The sequence below is a fragment of the Perognathus longimembris genome, chromosome 3, assembly GCF_023159225.1.
Source record: "Perognathus longimembris pacificus isolate PPM17 chromosome 3, ASM2315922v1, whole genome shotgun sequence".
Taxonomy (NCBI): Eukaryota; Metazoa; Chordata; class Mammalia; order Rodentia; family Heteromyidae; genus Perognathus; species Perognathus longimembris.
In genome coordinates this window covers 85,813,057-85,838,064 of record NC_063163.1, presented here as the reverse complement: position 1 = coordinate 85,838,064, position 25,008 = coordinate 85,813,057, and the positions used below count along the sequence as shown (strand labels likewise).

Sequence of the window (25,008 nt, the reverse complement as noted above, 5' to 3'; positions counted from 1 at the left end):
GGGAACTCCCAGAGATGGCTGCCACAGGCCTGAAGCAGCCCCCGGCCCTGAACCCCACCCCCCCAGCTTACTTGTGGTTATGAGGAGATGGTATGGGAAACCTGGCTGTCTGGGTTCAGGTTCCACTTGGGCTTATCAGCTCCAGCTCCTGTGGTGCCAGCCCTGCATCTGGAGGTGACCTGGCCCCCCGGCCCCTCCTTAACACCCCACCTCCCAGGGGGACTTGGAACCACAGCCATCTTGCCCGGGGTCTCTTCCCCTTCCACAAGCCTCCTCTCCCTCTCCTGGGTGTGTCCCTGGCTGTGATTGTGGCTGCAGCCGGGTCTGGAGTGGTTCTCAGAGAAAACTAGAGGTTTGGAGTTCCGGGACTTTAGGTGTCCCACCCCCACCCCTTCCCCGGGGAGCTGTCGGCCCAGGGACCTGGGCTCTGGGAAACTCAAGGTTACTTCCAAAAGTCACAGAATTCAAGTCTGGAAATGGGGGCCAGCAGCAGCCAGAGCAAACCCCACTCTGAAGACGGCCAGTTTCCAGGGGGGTTGCTCCTCAGAGCCCAGCAGGGCTGGGGCCCAGCCGAGTCCACAGAGGCGAGAGCCCACCAGGGAGGAAGGGAGGCAGAAGACGGGCATTGCCACACCCTGAGCTCTCTCTAATCTGGCCTCAGACCATGGGCCTCCTATCTCCACTGCCCAAGTAGCTGGGATTACAGCTGTGGCATCACGGGCCAGGCCATTTGGCAAACCTGGGTCCTCTCTCTCATGCCAGAAATTCCCAGAGTGTATTGCAGTAAAGGCTTTGAAAAAGTCCTGCAGGTTGGGCTGTGTGCACATGCACGTGTGTGTGTGTGCGCGTGCATGTGCCCCTGATGAAGCCCCAAAGAGTGTAGAGGACAGCCATCGGGGACCAGAGGGGCCCTCCTGACTCTATGTGAACTCTTCACTGATTTTTTTTTTCAGGATATCAGAGAGATGGTGGCTCCTGTGTTAAAAAGCTTCCAAGCCGAGGTAAGACCCAAGCCCCAGGCCTGCGGCCTTCCTGCCCCCTAGCACTGTGGCAGCCAGGCTGGGCTCTGGGTTCTAGGCTCTCAGCTCTTGGCTCTTGGCTCTGGGCTCTGGGCTCTAAATTCTGGGCTCTCAGCTCTGGGTTGTGGGTTCTGGTCTCTGGATTCTGGTTTCTGGGCTCTGGATCTGGGCCTGGGTTCTGGATTCTAGGCTCTGGGTTGTGGGTTCTGGGCCTCTGGGTTCTGGGTGGTTGGTTGTGATTCTGGGGTGAGCTCTCACCCGCTCATGCCATACCACCTCCTGCTTCTGTGGGGGTGACCTGAGGGGCAGGGCTCCCTTGTCCCCGACGTTGTTCTTTGATGGTGGCAGGGAGTCTGAGCACTGCTCACCTGGGCCGGTGGGAGGGAGGCTGGGATCTGGAGGTGCACTGGGCCAGGAGCCACAGAGTCCAGGCTGCCGTGCTCCGTCTCCCGGGCACCGATCCAGGGCCTCTCCTGGCTCAGGCTGGATCAGAGCCCTGTCCCCGCTCAGATCTTGGTGGGATGGGTTCCAATCCCACTGCCTCCCACCCTCACCCCACATGACCTTGGCTCTGTCTCTTTGCTGGTTAAATGGAAATAAGAGTCTCATGAACTTTCCTGCCAGGCTGGCTTTGAGCTGCGATTCTCAGATCTCAGCCTCCTTGAGTAGCTGAGATTACAGGTGTGAGCGCCTGTGTGTGGCACCAGTGTCCAGTGTTGGTCCGCCTTCTTTTCTCTTACCATGGGACTGCTGTGTTTATCAACACTGCTGTTCAGTGTTGGGTCGATTGGGTGCGAGGGATCCAGGAACAAAATATTAGCAATGGGTTTTCCTGGCCTTGCCTTTGTAAAAGCAGAAGTTACAGCTTGTGCTGGGTTTTAGGAAGGATGGGCTTCAGTTTTTCTCTCTCTGTGGTGAGGGAATGACGACACCAGGGTCTTCATGTTGTTTGGGGATTGACTGAGCCAATGGAGAGGCCCGGTGTGATGTCAGCACTCACTCGAGAGCTTCAGGGGCTGTGCGCACCCTGCCCCTGCTATGTGAGCTTGAGCAGGTTGCTTGCAGTCTCTGGGCCTCCCGTTCCTGGTCTGTGTAGTGTGTGGTATTTACTCCTCCTCACAGAGTGGAGACTGGGGAAGAGCGAAGCCCGTGGTAAGGGGGCGGGGGTGAGGGGGGTTCTGAGCGCCGCCGCACCCGTCAGCAGTCTAGAAGTTGTTCTTCCCATCCTCAGGGACTCTGGTCTGGGGTGTCGTGGGCTCATGGGCTCTGCCGTGGTTGGGCGACACCGCCCTCTTTCCTAACTCAGGGTTGGTTTTCCTTTGTTGTTTTCTCAGTACTGAGGGCTGAACTTAGAGTCTCACACTTGCTAGGCAGGTGCTGTGCCTTTTCAGCCAAGCCCCCAGCCGTGTTTTCCTTTGAGATAGGGTCTCACTAACTTTGTCTGGGCTGGCCGCAGACTACCATCCATCCTCCTATTTCCACCTCCCAAGTAGTGGGGCTTACAGGCACAAGTCCTACTCCTGGCTAACTCAAGCCTTTTTAGAACAATTAAAAAAAAGAAAGAAAGAAAGAAAGTGGGGCTTTCTGTGGCTGTTGGAAGCTTTCAACAGAAGAATTGGGTGATGATCAGAGTGCCCAAACACGCACGCACGCACGCATGCACGCACGCGGGCATGCACACACGCATGCACGCAGATCAGACTCCGGCCTGGGGAAGATTTGAAGCTCAGCCCTGATCCTCCAATGAGCTGTGTAGCCTAAAGGAGGTTCCACAACTTCTCTGGACCTCCGCTCCCCTCCTGGGCCACAAACAGTCAGGATTTAAACAAAGTCCTTTGCAGGTCTGTGGCAGCTGCTACAGGCTTGGTAAATAGTTGGTGCCCATTAGGTGCACCTTGTTAAACGGTTGGTGCTTTATAAGTGCACCCTGATAGCATGGATGAGAACCACAAGGCCCGAGGCTTCTTCCTAAAACCTATGCAGCCTGTGGCATACACCCCCTTAATAGCTGGGGGCTCTCACAGAGAGCCCCATTAATTTTCTTTCTTTATTTTTCTTTTTGCCAGTCCTGGGGCCTGAGCACTGTCCCTGCATTTTGCTCAAGGCTAGTACTCTACTACTTGAGCCACAGTGCCACCTCTGGCCTTTTTTTTTATATGTATATGTGGTGCTGAGGAATCACACCTAGGTCTTCACATATATGAGGCAAGCACTCTTGCCACTAGGCCATATTCCCAACCCCACCCATTAATTTTCTTAAGAGGGCCTTCCATCCCCTCCTAAATGAATCAAGAAGACTACATTTTCTGGTCTGGAATGTTATTCCCAAAGGCCTGCTTCCCTCCTGAGGTGCTGACTGCACTCAGCCTTCCCAACACTGGGAAAGAAATGGCCTCAGCAAAGTAACAGCATCTCAATTATAATCCAAATGGGATTTTATATGTGTGTATGTATGTATGTATTTTGTTGGTGGTAGGGCTTGAACTCTGGGCCCGGGTGCTCTCCCTGAGCTCTTCAGCTCAAGGCTAGTGCTCTACCACTTTGAGCCACAGCGCCACTTCTGGTTTTCTGGTGGCTAATTGGAGATAAGCGTCTCAGACTTTCCTGCCCTGGCTGGCTTTGAACCACAGTCTTCAGATCTCAGCCTCCTGAGTAGCTATGATGACAGGTGTGAGCCACTGGTACCCAACTTTTACTTATTTTGTGCTGGTCCTGAGGCTTGAACTTAGGGCTCAGGCACTGTCCCTGAACTTTTTTGCTGAAGGCTGTGGCACTGTATCACATCAGCCACAGCTTCACTTCCAACTTTTTGGTAATTCATTGGTGGTTAGAGTCTCACGGACACTGGGTGCCAGTGGCTCATTCCTGTGATTTTAGCTACTCAGAAGGCTGAGATCTGAGCATCTCAGTTCACAGACCGGGCAGGAAAGTCAGTGCTCTTATCTCCAGTTAACCCCCAGAAAACCAGAAGTGGAGCTGTGGCTTAAAGTGGTAGAGCACTAGCCTTGAGCAAAATTGCTCAGGGACAGTGCCCAGGACCTGAGTTCAAGCCCCACAACTGACAGAGGAAAAACAAAACAAGAACCTCCAGACTTTCCTGCCTGGAAATGGCTTTGAACCATGATCCTCAGATCTCAGCCTCCTGAGTAACTAGGATTACAGGTGTGAGTCCTTCTTCTTCTTCTTTTTTTTTTTTTAATATTTTTATTTTACCTGCAACTCCCACCTCTACCCCACCATACCCCTCCTCCCTCCCCCACCCCACCACACCCTGCCCTCAGCACAACACTACCCCCACTACACCCCTACCCCCACTTTCCCTGTCTCCCCAACTCCCACCTCTACCCCGCACCACACCCCTGACCCTCTTTTCTTTTCTTTACTTTTCTGCTGGGGGTGGGGGATGCGGTCCACCCCTGCTTCCTTCCTGCCTGGATGACTGGAAGCATGGTTTGCGGGGCCCGGCCCGGGCCTGGCTTCTGCGGACACCACCATTGGTGACCACGGTTTGAGGAGCCTTGCTCATGGAGAAAAGAGCAAAGCAAAAGCCCTGCTAATTACAAAAGTTGCTCCATGAAAGATAATTCAAAGCAATAATTTAGCAAACATAATCAAGCCGCACAGATGGAGTTGTTGATGGATGGATCGCAACATGCAATTAGCCGTTCTCAGAGTTACATATCATTAACCCTCCGAGCACAAAAATTATTTTCTCATTATTAGTTGAAAAGGTAAAATTAAGCTGACTAGACAGTAAAGGGGAAGGGGGGAAAAAAACTACAATTAATTACCTTCGCTTATTACAGTCATTATTTTAAACTTATTTTTACTTAGAGAAAGAGAGACACGAAAACATCTAAATTAAAAGTTGGGTGATGGCAGACTCTAAGGTGAGCCTCTGGCTTCTTCCTCTCCCCCTCCTCCTCCCTGACCTAAGGGACGTAACCTTGGGGACTGTGGCCGAGTTTTGGCCTGGCCAGCTCTGGTGAAACTCCCACAGTCGTGAGCATCGCCTGCACTCCCACCAAAGCCCGGCTGAAGCTGTCCTGACAGATTACAACCAAATTAAGCACCGGTAGCCACCCCCCCCCCCTTCCTCCTTACCCCGCGCCTTATAAAGTAAATTATGAATGCTCCTGCCCCCAGTTAAGCAGTTATTTGCAGCTGCTCTGGGTGTTTCTCATTAGAAATAACATCATCTAAAGAAGGCTATTGATTGATTTTTTTAATCTTGGAATCATGGACGTGAACCACATATTTATATGACATTGCCTTTAACTAGAATTCTCATGCTTTATTTTTATATTATTGATCTTTTTGACATGAATTGCTTTTTGGCCTTGTGTGAGTGTTGTAAGCTTTCTGCCTGCAGAGAAATGGGCCAAGCCGGGCCGGGCTGAAGAGTGATCGCCGCACCAGGAAGGGGGCGGCTGTGTGGCCCGGCTGAGGCTGGAGTCTCTCAGGGGACTACATCGTGGAAGGCCGGCTGGGTAAGGGCGCATACCCATCTCCAGACCCTGTTATCTGGGTCCCTGTGCCATCTGCCTCCTGTGTGGGGTAGGGAAGGTGGAAGCTACTGGAACAGCAACCCACAGGCACAGGCAGAGCACACAGCCCTTGCGCCGGGCCGTGGGCATCTGTTGGGCATCCGTGTGCACCATACGAGGCACCAGAGTAAACATGGATTCCTAGACACCTGGCCGGCAGGGTGGGCAGAATGTCATGGCCCAGGGTCACACAGACCCAGGTGTATGTGGCAGCCCTGCCCCTGGCTAGGCTCCTTTGCGAGCCTCAGTTGCCTCATCTGTACAATGGGCTTCCACATGCTTTTAAAGAGCCTGCAGCCTAGATTCCGTTATACAGCAAGTTGCTTGCTGGAGTCTAGATGAGGTCCCCAGACCTTTGTGGGTGTGGCTGCATTGCCCCTGGGCGGAGGCCTTGTGAGCCCTGGGCAGTGGTTGCGCAGACCTGGGCATGGCTGCAGGGACCAGGGCAGTGGCCATGTGAACCCTAGGGGTGGCCGAGTGGCCCCTGGCTGGTGCTGCCCAGCGTCCTCTTGCTGTCCCTGTTGCACCCAGAAGCTGCCCAGTGTATATCCTGCTTCCGTCTCTGCTCCAGTGGGACTTCATGTGGGACTTCATTTATTTAGCACCTGCTGTATACAGTGAGCGATTGGCTAAGGTCCTGTGCCCCTCCCAGCCTTCTGGGACGCAGACACCCCAGGTTGTGCTGTGCACAGCTGTGGCCGGGGTGCAGGGTGGGAGGGGAAGCCCAGCCCCCCAGCCATATTCAGTCCTGGGCATGGTGCTGCCATGTCACTCAGCTTCTCCAGCCCTGTGACAAAATACCTGAAAGAAACAAAGGAGCAAGACCTTGGCTTGCAGTTCTGGCAACGCCATGGGGCAGAGGTGGTAGAGGAAGGCCGTAAGGCTGCTCACCTTGTGGCAGCCAGGAAGCAGAGAGGTGGGGTAGGGCGGGGGTAAGACACACCCTCCCGGCCCACACCCAATAGAGCAAGGGGAGGGGCTAGAGCAAGATACACCCTCCTGGCTCACACACCCAATAGAAATGGGCAGGGCCATACAAGACACACACCTGGACCACACACCAAATAGAAACAGGGGTGGGGCCAACAAAACACACCCTCCTGGCTTATGACCTACTTCCTCTAAGTAGGTTCCACCTTCTTAGTCCATTCAGCTATGAATCCATACATAAATGGCCTCAGAGAAGTGGAGCCTGTGGCCCCAGGGTGGGGGTATCAAGGCTGAGCACAGGCACTGTGGAACCCTGCTTTATCATTACCATTTTAACAATAAGCCAGGAGGATCAGAGACTGGGTGACTTCCCCAAAGTCACACAGCTGGTTCTAAGAGACAAGATTTGAACCCTGACACTCAGGCTCCAGAGTCCTGGTCCCTGTTATTTATTAGGCACCTACTGTGTCCCAGGCCATTGGGGATACAGCAGTGACAGGTTAGTCAGCCCTAGGTCTGACATGCACGTACACTCCAGTGACATCTGGAGAAGTGGCTCTGTGCACAGGTGCTTTGCCAAGGTCACAGGGAGGCAGCGTGGACAAACTCCTCCCTGGTGCATGGGGTAGGGACACTTTGACAATTTAACCAGTCAATTATAATAATATTTTTCTCTCCGACTGTTTAAAAGGGGAGGGGGAGCGGGCTTGGTAAGGTATAATCATGGCTCAGAGGCCGAGCTGCCATTAGTTATTAATTAGGCCATTATGCATTGCACACAGATAATTGCTTTGCTGCGGAGTCACCAAGCATGAAACGGACCCGGCCCAGAAACGCCATCTATCAATCTGCGAAGCCGCAGCCATTGCGTCCTCTCACCTTGAGCTGGGCGTGCGTCTTAGCAGGGAAACACAAAGAAATTAATGATACTGGATGGGCAGGAGGGAGCCCGGGGCTGTCATGCCTGGCCAGGGGACAGCGGCTCTGCCAGGTGTCCGTGAAAACAGCCATTTATCTCCTGTCCGGCAGAAGCCTCTCCACCCCCGTCCCTGCCCCCCATTGGTATTCAGGGGATGTTTAGGGGATCAGAAGAAGCCCCCTTTCTGCCAGTCTTGCTGTTGCTCTTGGAGGCTGCCAGGTGGCCAAGCCCAGGGAAACGGGGTGGAGGGGGGGAGCCTCTCCCACATTCTCTGTCCCAGGCCATAGAGGGGGAGGGGATGAGACCTCCGGCCCCATCCCAGCATGCCCTGGGGGCCTCCAGATGGGAACCAAAGGCAGTGTTTGCTGTGACTAAAGGGGGCATTTGATGACAGTGGTGGTTCATTGGAGATAAGAGCCTCACAGACTTTCCTGCCCAGTCTGGCTTTGAACTGTGATCCTCAGATCTCAGCCTCCTGAGTAGCTGGGTGACAGGCATGAGCCACCAGCGCCGGGCTGGAATGCCACCTTGGGAGTGCCAAATTCTCGCTGTGTGACCACTGCCCATGCCACCGTTGAGAAGCTGTCATGAAGCCGGGGTCCCAGGCTCAGACCTGACTCCAAAGCCCACATTCCCAGGCTTCCTTGAGCTCACAGGCTCTTATGAAGCCCTAGCTGTACACACACTCCACACCCTCCACAGCCTCCCTTCCCCTCCTCCTGCCCCCTTTCCTCCTAGAGTTTGCTGACCCCTGGCCAGGGACTCCATCTGCAGAGTCTCCCAGCCAGAGGCACAGGGACCTCAAGGAGCTCAAACGGCTCTGTGCTGCATGCCCACAGAACTGGGGACGGGGGTGGCTTCATGGAGGGCTTCCAGCCACTGGGGACCTGAAAGCCAGGAAGCAGGGCCAGCATGGCCCCTGCCCCCCAGCACCTGCTTACCCTCTGACTGCCTGAGTCTCTCTCTAAAGGGCAGAGGGCACAGACGAGGTGAGGGGGGGACGCGTGGGCCCTGGGGTCACCACAGACCCCACTTGTCCCCCCAGATGGCTGCCAGCCGGCTCCAGGTGGCCGGGATGGAATTGTGGGCCCGCATGGCCAGATCCCCTGATTTCCCCTGAGAAACGAGCAATTTGGAACTCTCCTGGTTTTTAAATACTGGCTCAATATATATGCACATATTTTCATGCCCACAGAACTTTCTGGAGTTATCATTTACATAAGCAAAACGCCCCAGTCTGAAGTAGATGACTTGATGGATCTTGACAGCTGAAATATTTTTAAAGTACAAAGGGTCCAAGAAAGTAGGAGCCTGGTCATGTCAGGGCCCTGGCCGCATCACCTCTGCGTGCTGCGGTCCACATGGGGGACACACGGCCCCCACAGGCCTCGCGCAAGGGGGGCCATCTCACCAAACCCATACATGGTGTGCAACTGAAATCCGCTTATCTCCCTCCAGGAGATACTGAGACTTGAACCCAGGGCTTCCCGCTCTTGTTTGGCTTTTTCACTCAAGGGTGGTATTCTCCCACTTGAGCCACGCCTCCACTTACGGTTTTTTGCCAGTTGGAGATAAGAGCCTCTCTGATAAGCTAAGCACCAGTGGCTCGTGCCTGTAATCCTAGCTACTCTGGAGGCTGAGATCTGAGGATTGTGGTTCAAAGCCAGTCCCGGAAGGAAAGTCCGTGAGACTCTTATTCCCAATTAACCACCAGAAAAGAAGTGGTTCAGCTCAGGGACAGCGCCCAGGCCCAGAGTTCAAGCCCTACCACCAACAAATAAAAACAAAACAAGGGAAAAAAACAAAACAAAACAGAGCTGTAGCTCAAGTGCGCAAGCCTTGAGCAAAAAAGCTTAGGGACAGTGCCCAGGCTCTGAGTTCAAACCCCAGCACTGGCTCCCCCAAAAACAAGAGTCTTTCCGAGTTGTCTGCCCGGGCTGGCTTTGAACTTCCTTCTTCAGATCTCAGCCTCCTGAGCAGCTAGGAATACAGGCGTGAGCCCCCGGTGCCTAGCGGCTGAGTGGGATTTGATTGATGGACGATGTCAAAGAAACACAGCCCCTGGTGAGGTGAGGAGACCGGGCGGACTGGTGACTTGTAACTCCTCACCCACTGGGAGACACGGTCACACGGATTCCACCTCCCCCCGACCTCTCCCCTCCGCCGGCCTCCACCCCTCTTGTGGGACTTGGAGGTGCTGTTGCAGACTCTCGGTGCTGCCTTCAGGAGAACCCCAGCCTTTGGGGGTGCATTGGGAGGGTCAGATGGATTCGTTCTTATGAAAAGTCTTTGTACACTATAAAAAGCTGTGGATTAAAATTGGAAGGTATTATGATTATAATTTTATGCAGAAAAACTGAGCTGTTGGTATGTGTGTGGGGGGGTTGGGTTTGGAGGCTGAGCCGCCAGAAGACAGCCTCGCGGGCTGCGTTCCGGGTGACACCGTGGTCCAGGGCTGGTCCCTCACAGTGGAGGTGGCCAGAAAGGTGCAGAGAAAGCTGGAGCCACCCCTGGCTGCTGACGCAAGGACAGCCTGGTCTCCCCTGCCTGGGCGCGCTTGCATGTCAGCACAGAGCCATGCCTGGGGTACCCACAGCACCCCAAAGCAGCAGTTGTTTCTGGTGCCATAACTGTGACTCTATTGTCCAGCCTCATCCTTGACCTCACCACATGGGTGTCAGGAAACAGTGCCTGCCCTGCCCTGCCCTCCTCTCCCTTCCCCTCCCCTCCCCTTCCCTCTCCCCTCCTGCCTTGGCCAATCATTCGGTGCTTTGCACTTCGTTCTATGAACCAGTGGCTTCTTTCTTTCTTTTTCCTTGAGTATCCGATAGCAAAATTTATTTGTAAGGCACAGAAGAAAGCCTCCCATTCCTTGTATGCCGGGAGCTCTCGGAAGTGCAGGGAAATTCTGTATTTGCAGAAAAAAAAAAAAAAAAAGCCCTGGCTTATACAATTTTAACAATAGAAAAAAATGATCTTTGTGCTTCCGAGCGTGGCTACTTAGACGAACACAGGCAAAGCGTTCTGGTGGCTGCGGAATTACAAATGAGCGGTGGTCTTTGTTTTCGGTGACAAGCAATTTAAATGTGATCTTATATGAAGGCTGGGAGATTCCCCCCCCCCCCCCGCCAGGAGAAGGGGAGGGAGGGAGGGGGGATAAATAAAGGAAGCAAGCCTTCTTCAACTTCTGAGGCTCACGGACTTTCCTGCCTGGGCTGGCTTTGAACCATGATCCTCAGATCTCAGCCTCCCCAGTAGCTAGATTACAAGTGCGAGCCACCAGCTCCTGGCTTTCCCTGAGACTCTTATGTCCACTTAACCACCAGAAAACCGGAAGCAGCACTGTGGCTCAAGTGGTGGAGTGCTAGCCTTGAGCTGAAGAGCTCAGGGACAGCACCCAGGCCCAGAGTTCAAGCCCCATGACCGATAAAAATAAAATAAAAATAACGACAACATTGATCTAATTATCGACAGCCCACTGTTTGCCCTGTTTGTCCCCATGCTTAGCACCGCCTGGTCTTCCTTTAATCCCAGCACCAGGCCTGGGAGCAGGGCCCCCTTGTCTGCACATTTGCCATTTTGTAGCCAAGGTCGCAGAAGATCAGAGCTGGTTGGTGACTTTCCTGAGGTTACCGCCTGGGCACGGGGGTGGGGGGTGGGGGGGCCCACATTGCAGCTCAGTGCCGCGCCCCTCCCCCACCCCATGGTGACTGTGCCCCCCCCCCCCCACGGCCACACGGTGACGCTTTCTCTTGTTTCCAAAGGTGGTGGCTCTCAGTAAGAGGAGTCAAGAGGCAGAGGCGGCTTTTCTGAGTGTTTACAAGCAGATCATTGAAGCGCCAGGTAAGAAACACGGCTGGCTCAGTTGGTGCAGGGGCTTCCTGGCTGGGCCTCTGGGCTGGCCTGGGCTCTGGGTGGGGCCAGGTGTCCGTTCCCCCACTTCCCGATCCCCGGCCTGGGGGCGTGGTCTGTCTTCCAGGTGTCCTGGGGCACCCTCTGCCTCCTGCTGCAGGGTGGGGCTCCTGGCAAGTTATCCAGGGGGGCTTCCCTGTTGAGCATCTATCTCTCCTGGGGTCCCAGTGCTCTGCCAGCAGGGGGCAACCAAGAGGTGGCACCTTGCCCCCCCCCCCCCCCGCTCCCCACCCCCTGAGCCTGCAGAGGCAGAGCCAACCCTGACCATGATGTTGAAAGACAAAACACATAGCTCCACTTACAGACAGGCAGACAGACAGACAGATTACAGGCAGGCAGACAGGCAAGTAGACAAGCAGGCAGGTAGACAGACAGGCAGGCAGACAGGCAAGTAGACAGACAGACAGACACGTGCAGGCAGGCAGGCAGGTAGACAGACAGGCAAGTAGACAGACAGACATGCAGGCAGGCAGACAGGCAGGCAAGTAGACAAGCAGGCAGACAGGCAGACAGACAGGCATGTAGCCACAGTCTGCTAATACTGCTCATGCCAGCCAGAGCAATTGTTCAACAGCTGAGTGGATTCCAAATATGCAGCACTGCCATCGGTGGAATATTACTCAGATATGAAAAGGAACAAAGCACCCTCGCATGTTAAACACACTGTGAAAAACACAGTGCCTTGTGAGAGAAGTCACTGATGTCCCATACCACTTGATTCCATGTAAAGGAAATGTCTAGAACCAGCAAGCCCACAGGGACAGAAAGAGATGGGGGTTGCATAGTGAATGTGGATTTTATTTTTTGAGGAGGTAAGAATGTTCTGGAACTAGACCAGCAGGATTGTAGAGCCTCAGGAGGGTGTACTGAATTGTTGAGTGTGTGTGTGCCATTGTACGCCAGTCCTGGGGTTTGAACTCAGAGCCTGGGTGCTGCCTCTGAGCTTCTGTGCTCGAGGCTAGCCCTCTACCCCTTGAGCTGCTTCAGTTAATTGGAGATGAGAGTCTCACAGGCTTTCCCGCCCGGGCTGAACTGTTGAACCGCAGTCCTCAGATCTCAGCCCCCTGAGTAGCCAGGATGACAGGCGTGATGTTGGGCGCCCAGCGAACTGTCAGTTTTTAAATGCTGCTTTTGTGTAATGTAAACACCACCTTAACTGAAGAAGGGGATGTGTGCTGGGGGTGTCGGGGTGCAGGCGTGGGGTCCCCTTGGGGTGCTGGGCAGGGCATGGGGTACAGGCGGGGGTGTCGTGCCCTGGTCGCACACAAGCCCAGAGGCGGAGCCCGGGCTGTGCCTGCTCAGTCTGGGGGCATGGGGACCTGGAGGAGGCTCAGAGGAGCTGCGCCACGCTCTGGGCCCGGCGGCTCTGCAGCTTGGGGAAGACAGGAAGGGGAGGGGGAGGAAAGGGGGAGGGGGAGAGGAGGGAGGAGGAGGAGGCGCTGCCTGGGCTCCTCTCCAGCATAAAGACTTCCTTCCAGTGCACAGCCCATTCCCCACCCCCACCCCCACCCTTCATCTTCCTGGACACCAGGGTTAACCACACAGCCAGGCACTGGTGGCTCACGCCTGTCATCCTAGCGACTTAGGAAGCTGAGATCTGAGGATCACGGTTCAAAGCCAGCCTGGACAGAAAAGTCCAAGAGACTCTCATCTCCAGTAAACTACTCAGGAAAAGCTGGAAGTGGTGCCGTGGCTAAAGTGGTAGAGTGCTAGCCGTGAGCACAAAGAGGCCCAGGGACAATGCTCAGGCCCTGAGTTCAAGCTCCAGGACAATGTGTGTGCGCGCGTGCACACACACACACACAATGACAGCAGGGTAGACATGGGGACTGAAAGCTAGGACAGCCCCCCATGGGGTGAGTTCCTAGAGGCCTCCATCCTCTCCCAATGGTCCCCAAAGCACCAGGTCACCGGGCTGGCCTGGCACTGTGTGACTTCAGGCGATCCTCCCAGGAAGCGGGGAGGGGGTGGGCTGGTGGGGGAGAGAAGGGGAGGGGGAGGGGGACGAGGAGGGGAGGCTGTCCCCAGCTGTCACTGAGTTGGGGAAGTGGGGCGTCTTTACTGCTCCAAACAGCCCGCACAAATGGCCCTTGAGGGGCTCTAATTCATTTTCGAGACATTTAAGAATAACAAAATATTTTTAATGATTTCTTAGGGGAATTGGGAAGACATATTTTTGTACTCATTAAATTTTATCTCAGACACAAGAACCCAAATGTCAGATGTGGGCTGGGGGCCCGGGCTCCGGTGCTGGCTGTCCCCCCAGCCCTCCCCGCCCCCAGCACCCCACGCGGGTCCCCAGGCAGAGGTGCAGATGCGAGGGCTGCGTCTGTGTCTTTCTTGACAGGCAAATTATTTGTGGGATTGCTCCCCCCCACCCACCGCCACACACAAGTCCTGATTCAACATTTTTGTTTTCAATGGCTGCTCCCAGCCCAAATCTTTGGCAGAAAAATGCGACACGGGCTGATTGCTCAGCGAGTATTTTGATAAGTTTGAAGCCTGCTTGTCTGTAATTACGAAAGAAAATCGTAAATCTTTTAGATATTGTTCACACAGATGTGGCGTGAAGTGTGAAGGGGAAGGAAAAAAAGCAGTAAAACGTGTTAAAAGCATAATTAATGTCATTGTCCTAGAGGAAGATTTGATTTAAGCCTCTCTGACTCGGGCTGGTGCGATTCTTGGGCGCACAGCCCTGTGGTAGCCAGCCGATCCCACCTGTGACCTGACCACTCGTTAGTTAAAAGGAGAAACAAAGGAGCTGGGGGCTCACGCCTGTCATCCTAGCTACTAAGGAGGCTGAGAACTGAGGATCCAGGTTCAAATCCATCCTGGACAGGAAAAATCCATGAGCCTCTCCTCTCCAATTAACCAGCAGAAAAAGCCAGACGTGGAGCTGTGAATCAAGTGGTAGAGAGGAAAGAAAGAAGGAAGGAAGGAAGGAAAGAAAGAAAGAAAGAAAGAAAGAAAGAAAGAAAGAAAGAAAGAAAGAAAGAAAGAGAGAGAGAGAGAAAGAAAGAAAGAAAAAGAAAGAAAGAAAGAAAGAAAGAAAGAAAGAAAGAAAGAAAGAAAGAAAGAAAGAAAGAAAGATCAGGGACAGCACCCAGGCCCTGGGTTCAAGCCCCAGGACTGGCACAAAAAAAAAAAACAGAAAAGAGAAAGAAAAGAAAAAGAAAAAAAGAGAGAGAAACCAAACAAGGAAAGCGAGTGGGAAGCCAGGCTGACAACACTGCGGAGCAGAGGAGAGGAGAGGTGAGTGCGTGCATTCTTCTCTGCCTTTGTTTTCTCTGGGTTTTTCCATTTGTTATTTTTAAACGAGATGCCGGATTTTATGATTCCTAGCACGCGCAGCTTGCTCCGTCCGTCCCTTCTCTTGGAGCGAGGCTGGGCAGCAGCGTGGTTAGGGTTGGGCTGGGGCTGCAGAAGCGCCCGCCTGGCTCTCAGCATAGTGTCTGTGCTGTATGACTGTGGCCAGAGGTGTTAACCTCTCTGAGCTCTGGGGTCTGTGTTAGACTCTGTGAGCCAGCAAAAGGTACCCCAAAAGCACTGGAGGGGGGGGGCCTGGATAACCCAGCATCCACAGACAGTGTGGTGTGAAGGTGGCCAGCCTGGGCCACCGGCCATGGGGTCTTCGCGGTCAGGGCGCGGTGGCGGTGCGGTGGGGGACGCTGAGGACCGGGGCAGGCTTCCAGGTTTGTCTTCCCAATCGAGTAAAAGACACGGACACCTGGCAGCCTCCCGGGATGCAGAAGAATTGAGGGAAGGAAAACAATCTCTGAGGAAAGCGATCTGTTGGGGCTCCCCCCAACCCCATCTTCTCCCTGTATGCTTTTTTTTTTTTTTGGTCAGAATGGTGGCTGATACCACACACATAACCATTTCAGCCTCCTCCCTTGCTAGGAGGTGACCAAGCCGCAGTGTGTGTGTGTGTGTGTGTGTGTGTGTGTGTGTGTGTGTGTGTGTGTGTGTGTGTGTGGCCATGCGCGTGCCTCTGTGGGTGTGTGGCGTGTGCTGAAATCTGAGCATCTTCCAGGGTCCCAGCAGCCAGCTTGGGGGCTGCCCCTGCCCCATGGGGTTCTGAGACCTAGGAAGGAAAACAAGAAGAAAAATATGTTGTAGTTATGTCTTAAGCCCTAGTTCAGGCTGCTGGGCAGTCAGAACTGGTTTATTTAAGTAAATCTTGCACTTTTTCCATTACTAGGTACGAAATCTCTTTTTCTATCTATCCATGTTTCCATTTTCTTATTGATTTGTCGCCACACTTTATACATTAGAGACATCATGCGCCTACTACCGGGAATCTTTATTTCCTATCTTCTCCACTGGTTTGCCTTTTGTTGTTTGGCTTTGTTTCTGTGTCTCTTGCAGATAGTATGCAGCGTATGCACACGTACACACACATATGTGAGAATCTTACCAAACCTTTGCTTTATGTCCTGACTTAGAAACTTTACTCACCTGAGTTTATGGGGTAGCAGGTGGAGTTAGTACTTTTGTGAGCTTACCCTTCCGGGTGTCGCGTGTGCTGCTCCTAGGCTTGAACTCAGGGCCTGGGTGCTGTCCCTGGGTTCTTTTTCTCAAGGCTGACTCCCTGCCGTGTGAGCCACAGCCCCACTTACGGCAATTTGGTTTGGTGGTTAGTGGGAGATGAGAGTCTCACGGACTTTTCTGCCCAGGCTGGCTTTGAGCTGTCACCCTCGGGTCTCAGCCTCCTGAGTGGCTAGGATCACAGGCGTGAGCCACGGGCGGGCTCCTGGCCTTGGGAGCTCGACGGTGTGGTGCTGTGTGGATCCGCCTGAAGTGCAATGCGGGAGACCGACGGGGAGGTTGCGATCTGGCAAATGACTTGCTCTGGCGCCACCTGGTGGGGGACGGCGGCAGGAGACAGACTCGCTCACTAGTCACTGTGGTCACCAGGTCCAGCGTCCTCTCCCCCCTCCCCCTCATCTGCCCCGGCGCTCCGCCGGGCCTGCGGGGATCACCGGGTCGTCAGCGGGTGCGTGATGGGACACGCCTGGTGACGCCGTGGTCCCCGCATACCGGCGCCCTCCCCTCGAAGCCCGATCCCCTCCTGCCCCCCTCCCCCGCCAGCCACTCCACCCTCGTTCCCACAGCAGCACCCACGACGCACCAGCCGGTGGGGGCTCACACTGGAGCCCACCCCTGGGGCTCGGAAATCCAGCAAGGACAGACAGCTGCAACCCCGGGAGGGCTGGCTCCTGGAGACCCCCCTGAGGGCGGTGGGGAGCTCCCAATCCCCGCAGACGCGCGTCCGCTGCCCCCACACCATGGCAGAAGGTTCCATGGTCCTGCGTGCACTCCAGGCCTCTGAGGAACTGTGGTCAGAGAGGTCCAGCCACTTGCTCAGCGTCACACAGCAGAGTCCCAACCCCTCTGTCCCTGCTAAAGCCGGGAGACCCTCGCCCAATAAAACCGGCCAGCTCCAGCCTGGCAGGGCAGAGGGGGCAGCCTATCCCTAGGTAAAAGGGAGGCTTCAAGAATCCAAATGGGCTTCAGGCTGGGGGGGCACCGTGGAGGCAGGGGGCACCATGGAAGGAGGGGACATCGTGGAGGCGGGGGACATCTTGGAGGGGGGCACTGTGGAGGAGGCACCGTGGAGGTGGGGGACACCATGGAGGCGGGGGCCACCGTGGGTGGGAGTAGAGAGGTGCATGTATACTTCTGCCTAGATGTGTCTACACCACCTGTGGACGGTGTCCCCACGAAGCTTCCCGTGCCACTTGTACTGAGATAGACTTGATCCCCATCAGAAGTACCACAGCACCCGCCACTGGGGACGTGGGAGACAGCACCCGACGGCCACAGAGTGCGAGTCCTGCACTCGCGCCTCGCCCGGCCAGCGCCCTGGCTCCTCTCCTCTCCTGTCCCCTGCCCCGCCCAGGGCCAGCCGTCTCATCCAAGGGTTCTCAGACTCAGACCCCTCAGCTTTGGGGTTCCCTGCATCTGAGTTGTGGTGACTTCGCTGACTTTGCGTGTTGTTTGTCGCGCCAGTCCCAGAGCTTGGACTCGGGGCCTGGGCGCCGAGCTTCTCCACTCAAGGCGGGCACTCAGCCCCTCAGCCCCAGCTCCGGTGAGGTGAGGGTGGGCTCTCCGCCCCCGCTGGCCTCCAGCTGCGATCCTCAGATCTCAGCTCCTGACTAGCTGGGGTTACAGGTGCGAGCCTCAGGCGCCCGCCCCTGCTTTAGGTTTTGATAACTCCAAGTTGGTCTAAGGCCCTGTTACAGCCGCCATCTTTACCTGCCATTCCTTTCCACGAGCCACAGGAGGTCAGGGCGTGGGGCTCACCATGTGTGGGGCCCCCGGGCAGCCCTGGGGTCAAGGGGAGATTTCCTCTGCACCAGGGTCTAACCACAGGCAAGGAGCTTCAGGAACCTTCCGTGCATGGAGCGTGATGGAGGCCAACTGGGCTCTACAGCAAGATCTCAAACAAAACCAGAACTGGCCCTGTGGTCCTGGCCTAGAACACAGGACAAGGCAGCGCATGGGTGGCCGTGCCTTGTGTGGACAGAGCATGGGCACCCCTAATTCCTGAGACCCCCATCTCACCTGATACCAGGTAGAGTGAGGGCCCTCCTCAGGCCAGGCTATGGGCCAGGCCCTCGGGCCTCCCCGAGTTGTCCCTCTGCCGTCTGCAGAGCCCATACAGAGACAAGCGCCATGAAGACAGCATGGCAGACCTGTCACTGACTCCTCATGGTGGCCTCACGGATGCCTACTGTGTCCATTTTACAGAGAGGGAAAACCAAGGCTTACAGCAGCAACACTTTATCCGAGGCCCTGCATTGAGTGAGAGACGAGGTGCAAACCCAGGTCTCTATGGTCAAGCACCTGTGCCATTTCCTGCACTCACTTTAATTGAATGTCTGTCCAGGTCCAGCCCCCACACCCATATCTCCTCCCACTTTCTGCACCTTAGAAAGGCTCTGGGTCCGTTGCGCCTGCCTCTCATTGCTCAGTATTTACTAGACACCTACTGTGTGTCAGAGACTCTCTGAATCCTCATCCCCCCCACTCCCCTCCGTAATTGTCCATCTTGTGTGTCCTGAGCAGCCCTGGCGGCTAGCTGAGCCCTTATTGGCTGGCTAACTGGCTCAGGTTCCCAGGGCAGCCTCTGGTTGGCCAGCCTGTGTCAAGTGACCTCCTTCAGTAGGTAGGGCATTGTGGTTGACAGCCTCAGTAGAAGCTAAGAGGCCTGCGGAGGGGCGGGGGGGGGGGGGGGAGGAAATAGGAAGAAGGCCCTGCAGCCATGGGGGCCCCCAGCCCTTCCCAGACTGGAAGTAGTACACATAGGCCACACACACACACGCGCGTGTGCGTGTGCAGGACAGGTGTTTGACAGACCCCAGGAGGTCCTGAGGTGCCCCTCTGACCACCAGTTACTGGGAGAATCTGCCTGCTTCTAGCCACTCTTACCGCCTCGCCTCCAGAAAGTGCTTGGGGGAGATGAGGTACAACTGAGCCAGTCAGGCCTTCCCCAACCGTCTCCGCTGGATTTTGGGCCCCAGGGTGGTGTCAGCAAAGCACGGCTGTTAGGTTCCGGGTCTCCTGGGGTGCAGCACCAGCACCAGAGGCCGTGCAACATCGCTGACGCCCAGAACGTGGCCCTGGCGTGCTGCCCTTCTGGGGGTGATAACAGTGGTGCCCCCCGCCCCACCCCCGCCCGGGTCTCCCATCCACCCTGCGCACACGGCCTGCTTGACAGTCAGGGAAACGGGGGCTCTGCGTGCAAAGGGCACGTGGCCAACAGGACCGGGCCCCACCCACCCCACCCCTAATTCACTGCACTTCCAGAACAAGTTCTTGCCAACTCCTCGAGGGTACCTCACTCCCCGTGACCCCCTGTGCGGCCGTCCACCTCTCTTCCTTTCTCAACCCACGGACACAATGGGAAGCGATTCCTTGAACTTATTAAAAAACCCAGACTTGTAAATTAATTTGCTTGTGTTATACAAAGGCAGTGCAGATGGACTCATTAGCATGCACACAACAAATAATTATAGATGAATTTTTAGCTGGCCTGCCTAATGCGCTTGCTGGGTTAATTATGTCAATGTATAATTACATCAGCCCGGGGAGACATAATGGCAAACCCTGCTGAGGAGGCCCTGCCTAATGATGGGGGGGGGGGTGGCTGAGCCACACGGCCTCCTCGCACCTGCTCACCACCACACACGCCCATGGTCCGGCCGCCTGCCACCTAAACCGGCAGCAGCAGAAGACAAGAGGGCGCCTTGTTCCAGCCTAACCTGAAGCCCCCCCCCCCCGCCCCTGTTGTCTTCTATCAGCAAAAATGTAAGGGGTTAGACCAGGGAGAGAGGACTGCAGGGACTGGACCAGACCCCCGGTCCCCGAGTGAGGCGAGGAAACCCTGGCTTTCGTGGTGTGGCTGCTGAGCCTGTAACTACCAGGGACCCCAGGATTGTCAGCACCCACCCACATGGGACCCCACCCCACCATCCCTTCCCAGGAGGAGGAGGAGGAGGAAGAGCTAGCCAGGAGAGGGTGGAGAGGGGTGGGAAGAGGAGGCGGCTTACATCAGGAGTGGAGGTAGAAAGCGACTTCCCACAGGGACACGAGGGTCATGGGAGGCTGTGGGCTGGCTTTGTGGGCCAGGATTCCTGAGAAAGCTGGGGGCAGAGAGCCCGGGTGGCCAGAGGCAGGGCTCAGCCCTGGACCTCCCCTCCCTCAGGGAGGCAGAGGGGGTGGCCGGGACACGCCTGGTGGAGGGCCACAGAGCCGTCGTGGAATCAAATGGTACCGTTAGGATGACAGCGAGATTGCTAGCTTTCCCGGCTGCCCATGGGGGGGGGGGGCGGGCACCCCTGAACCATTGCAGCCTCTCTAGGGGGCCCCTGAGGGTAGTCGGTCTCTCCACTCCTCCCCCTTCCCTTCTCTCTCTCCTTGTGCAGACCCCGTGTCCGCGTTTGAGGTGGGGCGCAGCCTGGACGACCGACTGCAGCCCCCCAGCTGGGACCCCAGCAGCCAGCGCCGGCCAGACCCTCACCTCTCGTGGAAGCGGCGCCCTGAACGCCTCGGGCCCACAGGTACTGAGGCGTCCCCTCCCTGAGGCGTCCCCTCCCCTGGGGGCGGGGGGGGGCAGGCTTCCAGCCCAGAGCTCGGGGCTCAGCCAGCCCGGGGAGGAAAGTCCAATAAACCACAAAAAGCCGAAGTGGAGCTGTCGCTCAAGGGGTAGAGCACCAGCCTGGAGCACGACAGAGCTCAGGGGCAGCGCCCAGGCCCAGGATTCCAGCAGTGGGGAAGGAGGCAGACGCCATGGGACCTCCCAGGCCCACATTGTCACCTCGCTCCCTGGGCGATGGGTGTCTGTCCCTCTCTCTGCAGAGCAGAGGAACGGGCTGTGTCCCCCAGGACCCACCCTGACCGAGAGCAGCCGTGTGCCCGGAGGCCCCGGGAAAGCCCGCCTGACAGACACCTTGCTGCACCGGAATGAGGCAGAGAAACAGAAGTAAGGGGGAGCACCGCCATGCCAGCCAGGGCGGGTGGGGAGGAGGGGTTTGTGCCGAGACCACCCAGACGGGACACCTGGGGAGCTACCACTCCTCTGAGCCTCAGTTTCCCCCTCTGAAAAATGGGCCCCACCTCAGCTTGGATCCTTGCTCTCCAGAGACCCAGAACTGATTGGGGGGGGGTGGTATTTTGAGGACTGGAGTGGGAAGTTGGCAGATCAGGCATAGGCAGGCCGCTTATAATGGGGCAGTGGGAGTCACGGGGGGCTGGGCATTTCCAGGACGGTTTTATGGTGAGTGAAGTCAGAAGTGAGGGGTCTCCTCCCCTATAGCCACTGAACCAGGCCATGTCAGGGACCCCAAAGGAGCCTAAACCTTTTCAACCCTGCTGTGCCTCTCCTTTCTCCCCGGAGGAGCCCAGGTGGCCCCTGAGCAGCAACTCCACCATACAGGGGCCTGCCTCGTGACACCCTGAGGTAGAAACCCACTTTACAGGCGGAGAATCTGAGGCTCACTGGTGCTGTCACAGGGGGCGGGGGGGGGGGGCGGGACAGAGTCGCAATGCAGAGAGGGGTGCGGGTCACAGGGGAGGGGAAGGGAGGGGGGAGGGAGGGCTCCAGGCCTCTGAGGCCAGCACCCGAGCTCCTCTCCACAGGGGCCTGCAGGAAGTCCAGCTCACCCTGGCAGCCAGACTGGGGGAGGCCGAGGAGAAAATCAAGGTGTTACATTCAGGTGCGTACCGGGAAGACTTGGGGGGACCCCTCACCCCGAGAGCCCCCCTGGGGAGACACTCCCCCTCCCCCGCACCTGGGCCTCACCCACTGGTGTCTCCCCAGCGCTGAAGGCTACACAGACGGAGCTGCTAGAGCTGCGCCGGAAGTACGATGAGGAGGCGGCCTCCAAGTACGTGAACCTGGTGTGCCTGCGCTTCAGATCCCAGACAGCCTCCACCCCAACCCCCAGACAGCCTCTACCCCAGACAGCCTCCACCCCTGACCCCCAGACAGCCTCTACCCCAGACAGCCTCCACCCCTGACCCCCAGACAGCCTCTACCCCAGACAGCCCCACCCCTGACCTCCAGACAGCCTCTACCCCTGACCCCCAGACAGCCTCTACCCCAGACACCCTCTACCCCAGACAGCCCCACCCCTGACCTCCAGACAGCCTCTACCCCAGACAGCCTCTACCCCAGACAGCCTCCACCCCTGACCCCCAGACAGCCTCTACCCCAGACAGCCTTTACCCCTGACCCCCAGATGGCCTCTACCCCTGACCCCCAGACAGCCTCCACCCCCGACCCCTAGACAGCCTCTGACCTTCCCATAGGTGCCTCCTCTCTCTGACTCCCCTGATCTGTGCCCCAAGTCCCCACTCCATTAGGCAGCACTGCTCCTCCCGACAGCCCATGGGGCTGGCCATGGGGAGGGGGCTTGCCTGGGGCTCCCCAGGGATTAGTGGCACCCCTGGGGAGAGGAGGAGAGGTAGCTAGTTGAGGACTTGGAGCTGGGCTGGCAGCCTGGCTTTTTCCTTCTTGACCCCCCAGGGCAAGACCTAAGTTCAGGGTGGGGTGGGGGCATGGGGTAAAGGGCTGCCAGAACCCCTCGAGTCTCCCTTTATGTCTCAGGGCAGATGAAGTGGGCCTGATTATGACAAACCTGGAGAAGGCCAACCAGGTGAGGATGCCTCTGCCCAGCAGGGGGCACAGGAGGGAGGGCGGGGTGGGGTGGGGGGACAACCCAGCGCTCCCCAGCCCCCAGGAGGCCTGTATGGGGCTGGGCATGTGAGAGAAACTCCTGGGGGTTCAGACACCCCAGCCCTTCCTCAGAAGTGTGGGTCTCCCTCTAGCTCTGAATTGGCCCTGAGCAAGGCCTCCATCGGGCCAGGGCGCCGGCCTGGGGTGTGTGGGGAGATGATGGAGGTGGGGCCCCGGGTTCCCCCCCACCCCGCACCTCTTTCATGGGGGCCCCCTGTCCTCTCCAGAGAGCTGAGGCTGCCCAGCGGGAGGTAGAGAGTCTCCGGGAACAGCTGGCCTCCGTCAACAGCTCCATCCGCCTGGCCTGCTGCTCCCCACAGGGGCCCAGTGGGGTGAGGATGGGGTCCCGGGTGAGGGGGCGGGCTCTCAGCATCAGCAGGTGGGTGGTGGTTTGTGATTGGGTGACCTGGGTGGAACTGTGCATGGGGAATGGGGGTGGGGAGGGTCTGAACATGCACAGCAGGTGTGCTGTGACCTTCACATGCCCTTCCCGCTGAAGATACTGATGGAGCCATGCTTCTACATTTTTCAAGCTCAAGTTTCCAACCAAAAAAAGTCTAGTGCCTCCCCTGGGAGACCCCTGAGTGCCCCGCCCCCATCCAGGAATGCCTGGCACCTTCTCAGACCAAAAGAAGGCGGTGCTGGCTGGCGGGGTGGGGGTGGGGGCAACAGGGAGGCTGAGCAAGACAGCACGGCTCGGTGCAGTTCTGGGGGTGGCCACCAGGGGGATCTGTTGGATACGGTCTGGTCAAGCTGGGTGGCTGCCTGGGGACTGGGTGGTTTTCAGTCTCCACATTTCACTTCTATTCCCCCAGGGCCATGTGTGTGTGTGTGAGAGAGAGAAAGAGAGAGAGAGAGAGAGAGAAAAGAGAGAGAGAGAGAGAGAGAGACCTCTGGGCAGATGGCTGTGTCCTTAAACTACCTGTGCCTCGGTTTCCTCATCTATCCAAGGATCAGTGTGTAAAACCCAAATGCAGTGCTGGGTTCATAACATAGGCTCAGTACATATTTGGCGTCCCGACTATACATAGGGCCTGTGTGGGGTTTTGCTCAGTGGCTCTTGGAGCACATGACTTGACAAGACTTCCCATTGTATGCCTCTGCCATGTCTGTGTATTTCTTATCTTTCTTTTTTGCTAGTCATGGGGCTTGAGTTCTGGGCACTGTCCCTGAGCTCTTTTTGCTCAAAGCTAGCACTCTACCACTTGAGCCACAGCTCCACTTCTGGCTTTTGTGGCTAATTGGGACTTAGAGTCTCATAGACTTTTCTGCCCACACTGGCTTTGAACTATGATTCTCAGATCTCAGCCTCCTAAGTAGCTACAAGCATGAGTCACAGGCACCTGGCATGTCTGTAGATTTATGTGTGCATGCGTGTCATTGTGACAATTCAGAGGAGGAAGGTTGTCCTTCATGGGAGGTGATGGACTTGGGGCCCTGTCTGTCTCAGGAGGCAGTGTGTGGGTGTCTGCATTGGTGGGAAAGGACATGAGAGGAGGCTGGATTGTAAGCCAGCCCGGAGGAAGTCTTGGGAGAGGAATCTGCCAATGGCTCTTAATTAACCCCCGTGGACCCAGCAAATGCCCGGGCTAATCAGCCACAGGGATTCTGCTGGTTTGGGAGCTGAGCTTTTCTGAACACGGCGGTGGCGCTCGATGCTAATTAATGTAATGTATTAATGGCATCCGCTTCCTGTTTTAATTGGCATTTATCTCCATGTAGAAGGGGGGGAGGTTCCTGTGGGCTTTTTTTTTTTCCTTTAATGCTACTTAGATTTATTTGTAGTGGAGCCTGAGGCCAGCCTGAATTCAGAACCTCAAGCAGCAGTCTCTCCATCTTCATCTGGGTCAAAGAGCCATTTCCTAAAACCTGGAAAAGTAGTGGGGAGGCGGGGGCCACCCAATGTGACTAGGGCTGCGGATCCGCAGGGCTGACCTGAGGCCCCAGCCCAGGATGGGACATCCCCTCAGGACAGGACTAGATAGAAAACTGAGGACCCAGGTGGCTCACACCTTCAATCCCAGCTACTCAGGAGGCTGAGATCTGAGGATAGTGGTTCAAAGCCAGCCTGGCAGAAAAGTCCGCACGAGACTCTCATCTCCAATTAACTACTCAAAACCTAGAAGTTGTGCTGTGACTCAAAGCGATAGAGTGCTAGCCTTGAGTGAAAGAGCGTAGAGACCGAACCCAGGACCTAAGTTCAAGCCCTAAGATCGATAAGGAAAAGAAAAGTGACCTTTACCCACTTCCTTTTGTGATGGGCTTTCTATTTTCAATGCTGGGATTTGAACTCGGGGCCCGCCTGCTCAGCAGGCATTCTCTCACTTCACACATACCCAGCTCTATTTTCCTGAATCCACGTTGATTTCTGTGTGTTTTGTTTTTGTTTTGAGGTGTGTGTGTGTGTGTGTGTGTGTGTCTGTGTGTGTCTGTGTGTGT

General features: G+C 56.2%; 1 protein-coding gene across 1 annotated transcript in view; it reads left to right on the top strand.

Annotated features, from left to right (window-relative positions):
* Cux2 (cut like homeobox 2) overlaps positions 1–25,008 on the top strand; it is a 91,092-nt gene that overhangs the window by 51,913 nt on the left and 14,171 nt on the right. Inside the window, exons 11-18 of the mRNA XM_048340712.1 lie at positions 954–1,001; positions 11,180–11,258; positions 20,258–20,392; positions 20,691–20,814; positions 21,471–21,547; positions 21,652–21,718; positions 22,441–22,489; positions 22,797–22,901. Of these exons, the coding sequence (XP_048196669.1) occupies positions 954–1,001; positions 11,180–11,258; positions 20,258–20,392; positions 20,691–20,814; positions 21,471–21,547; positions 21,652–21,718; positions 22,441–22,489; positions 22,797–22,901 (684 nt within the window). The remainder of the gene's footprint in view (positions 1–953; positions 1,002–11,179; positions 11,259–20,257; positions 20,393–20,690; positions 20,815–21,470; positions 21,548–21,651; positions 21,719–22,440; positions 22,490–22,796; positions 22,902–25,008) is intronic.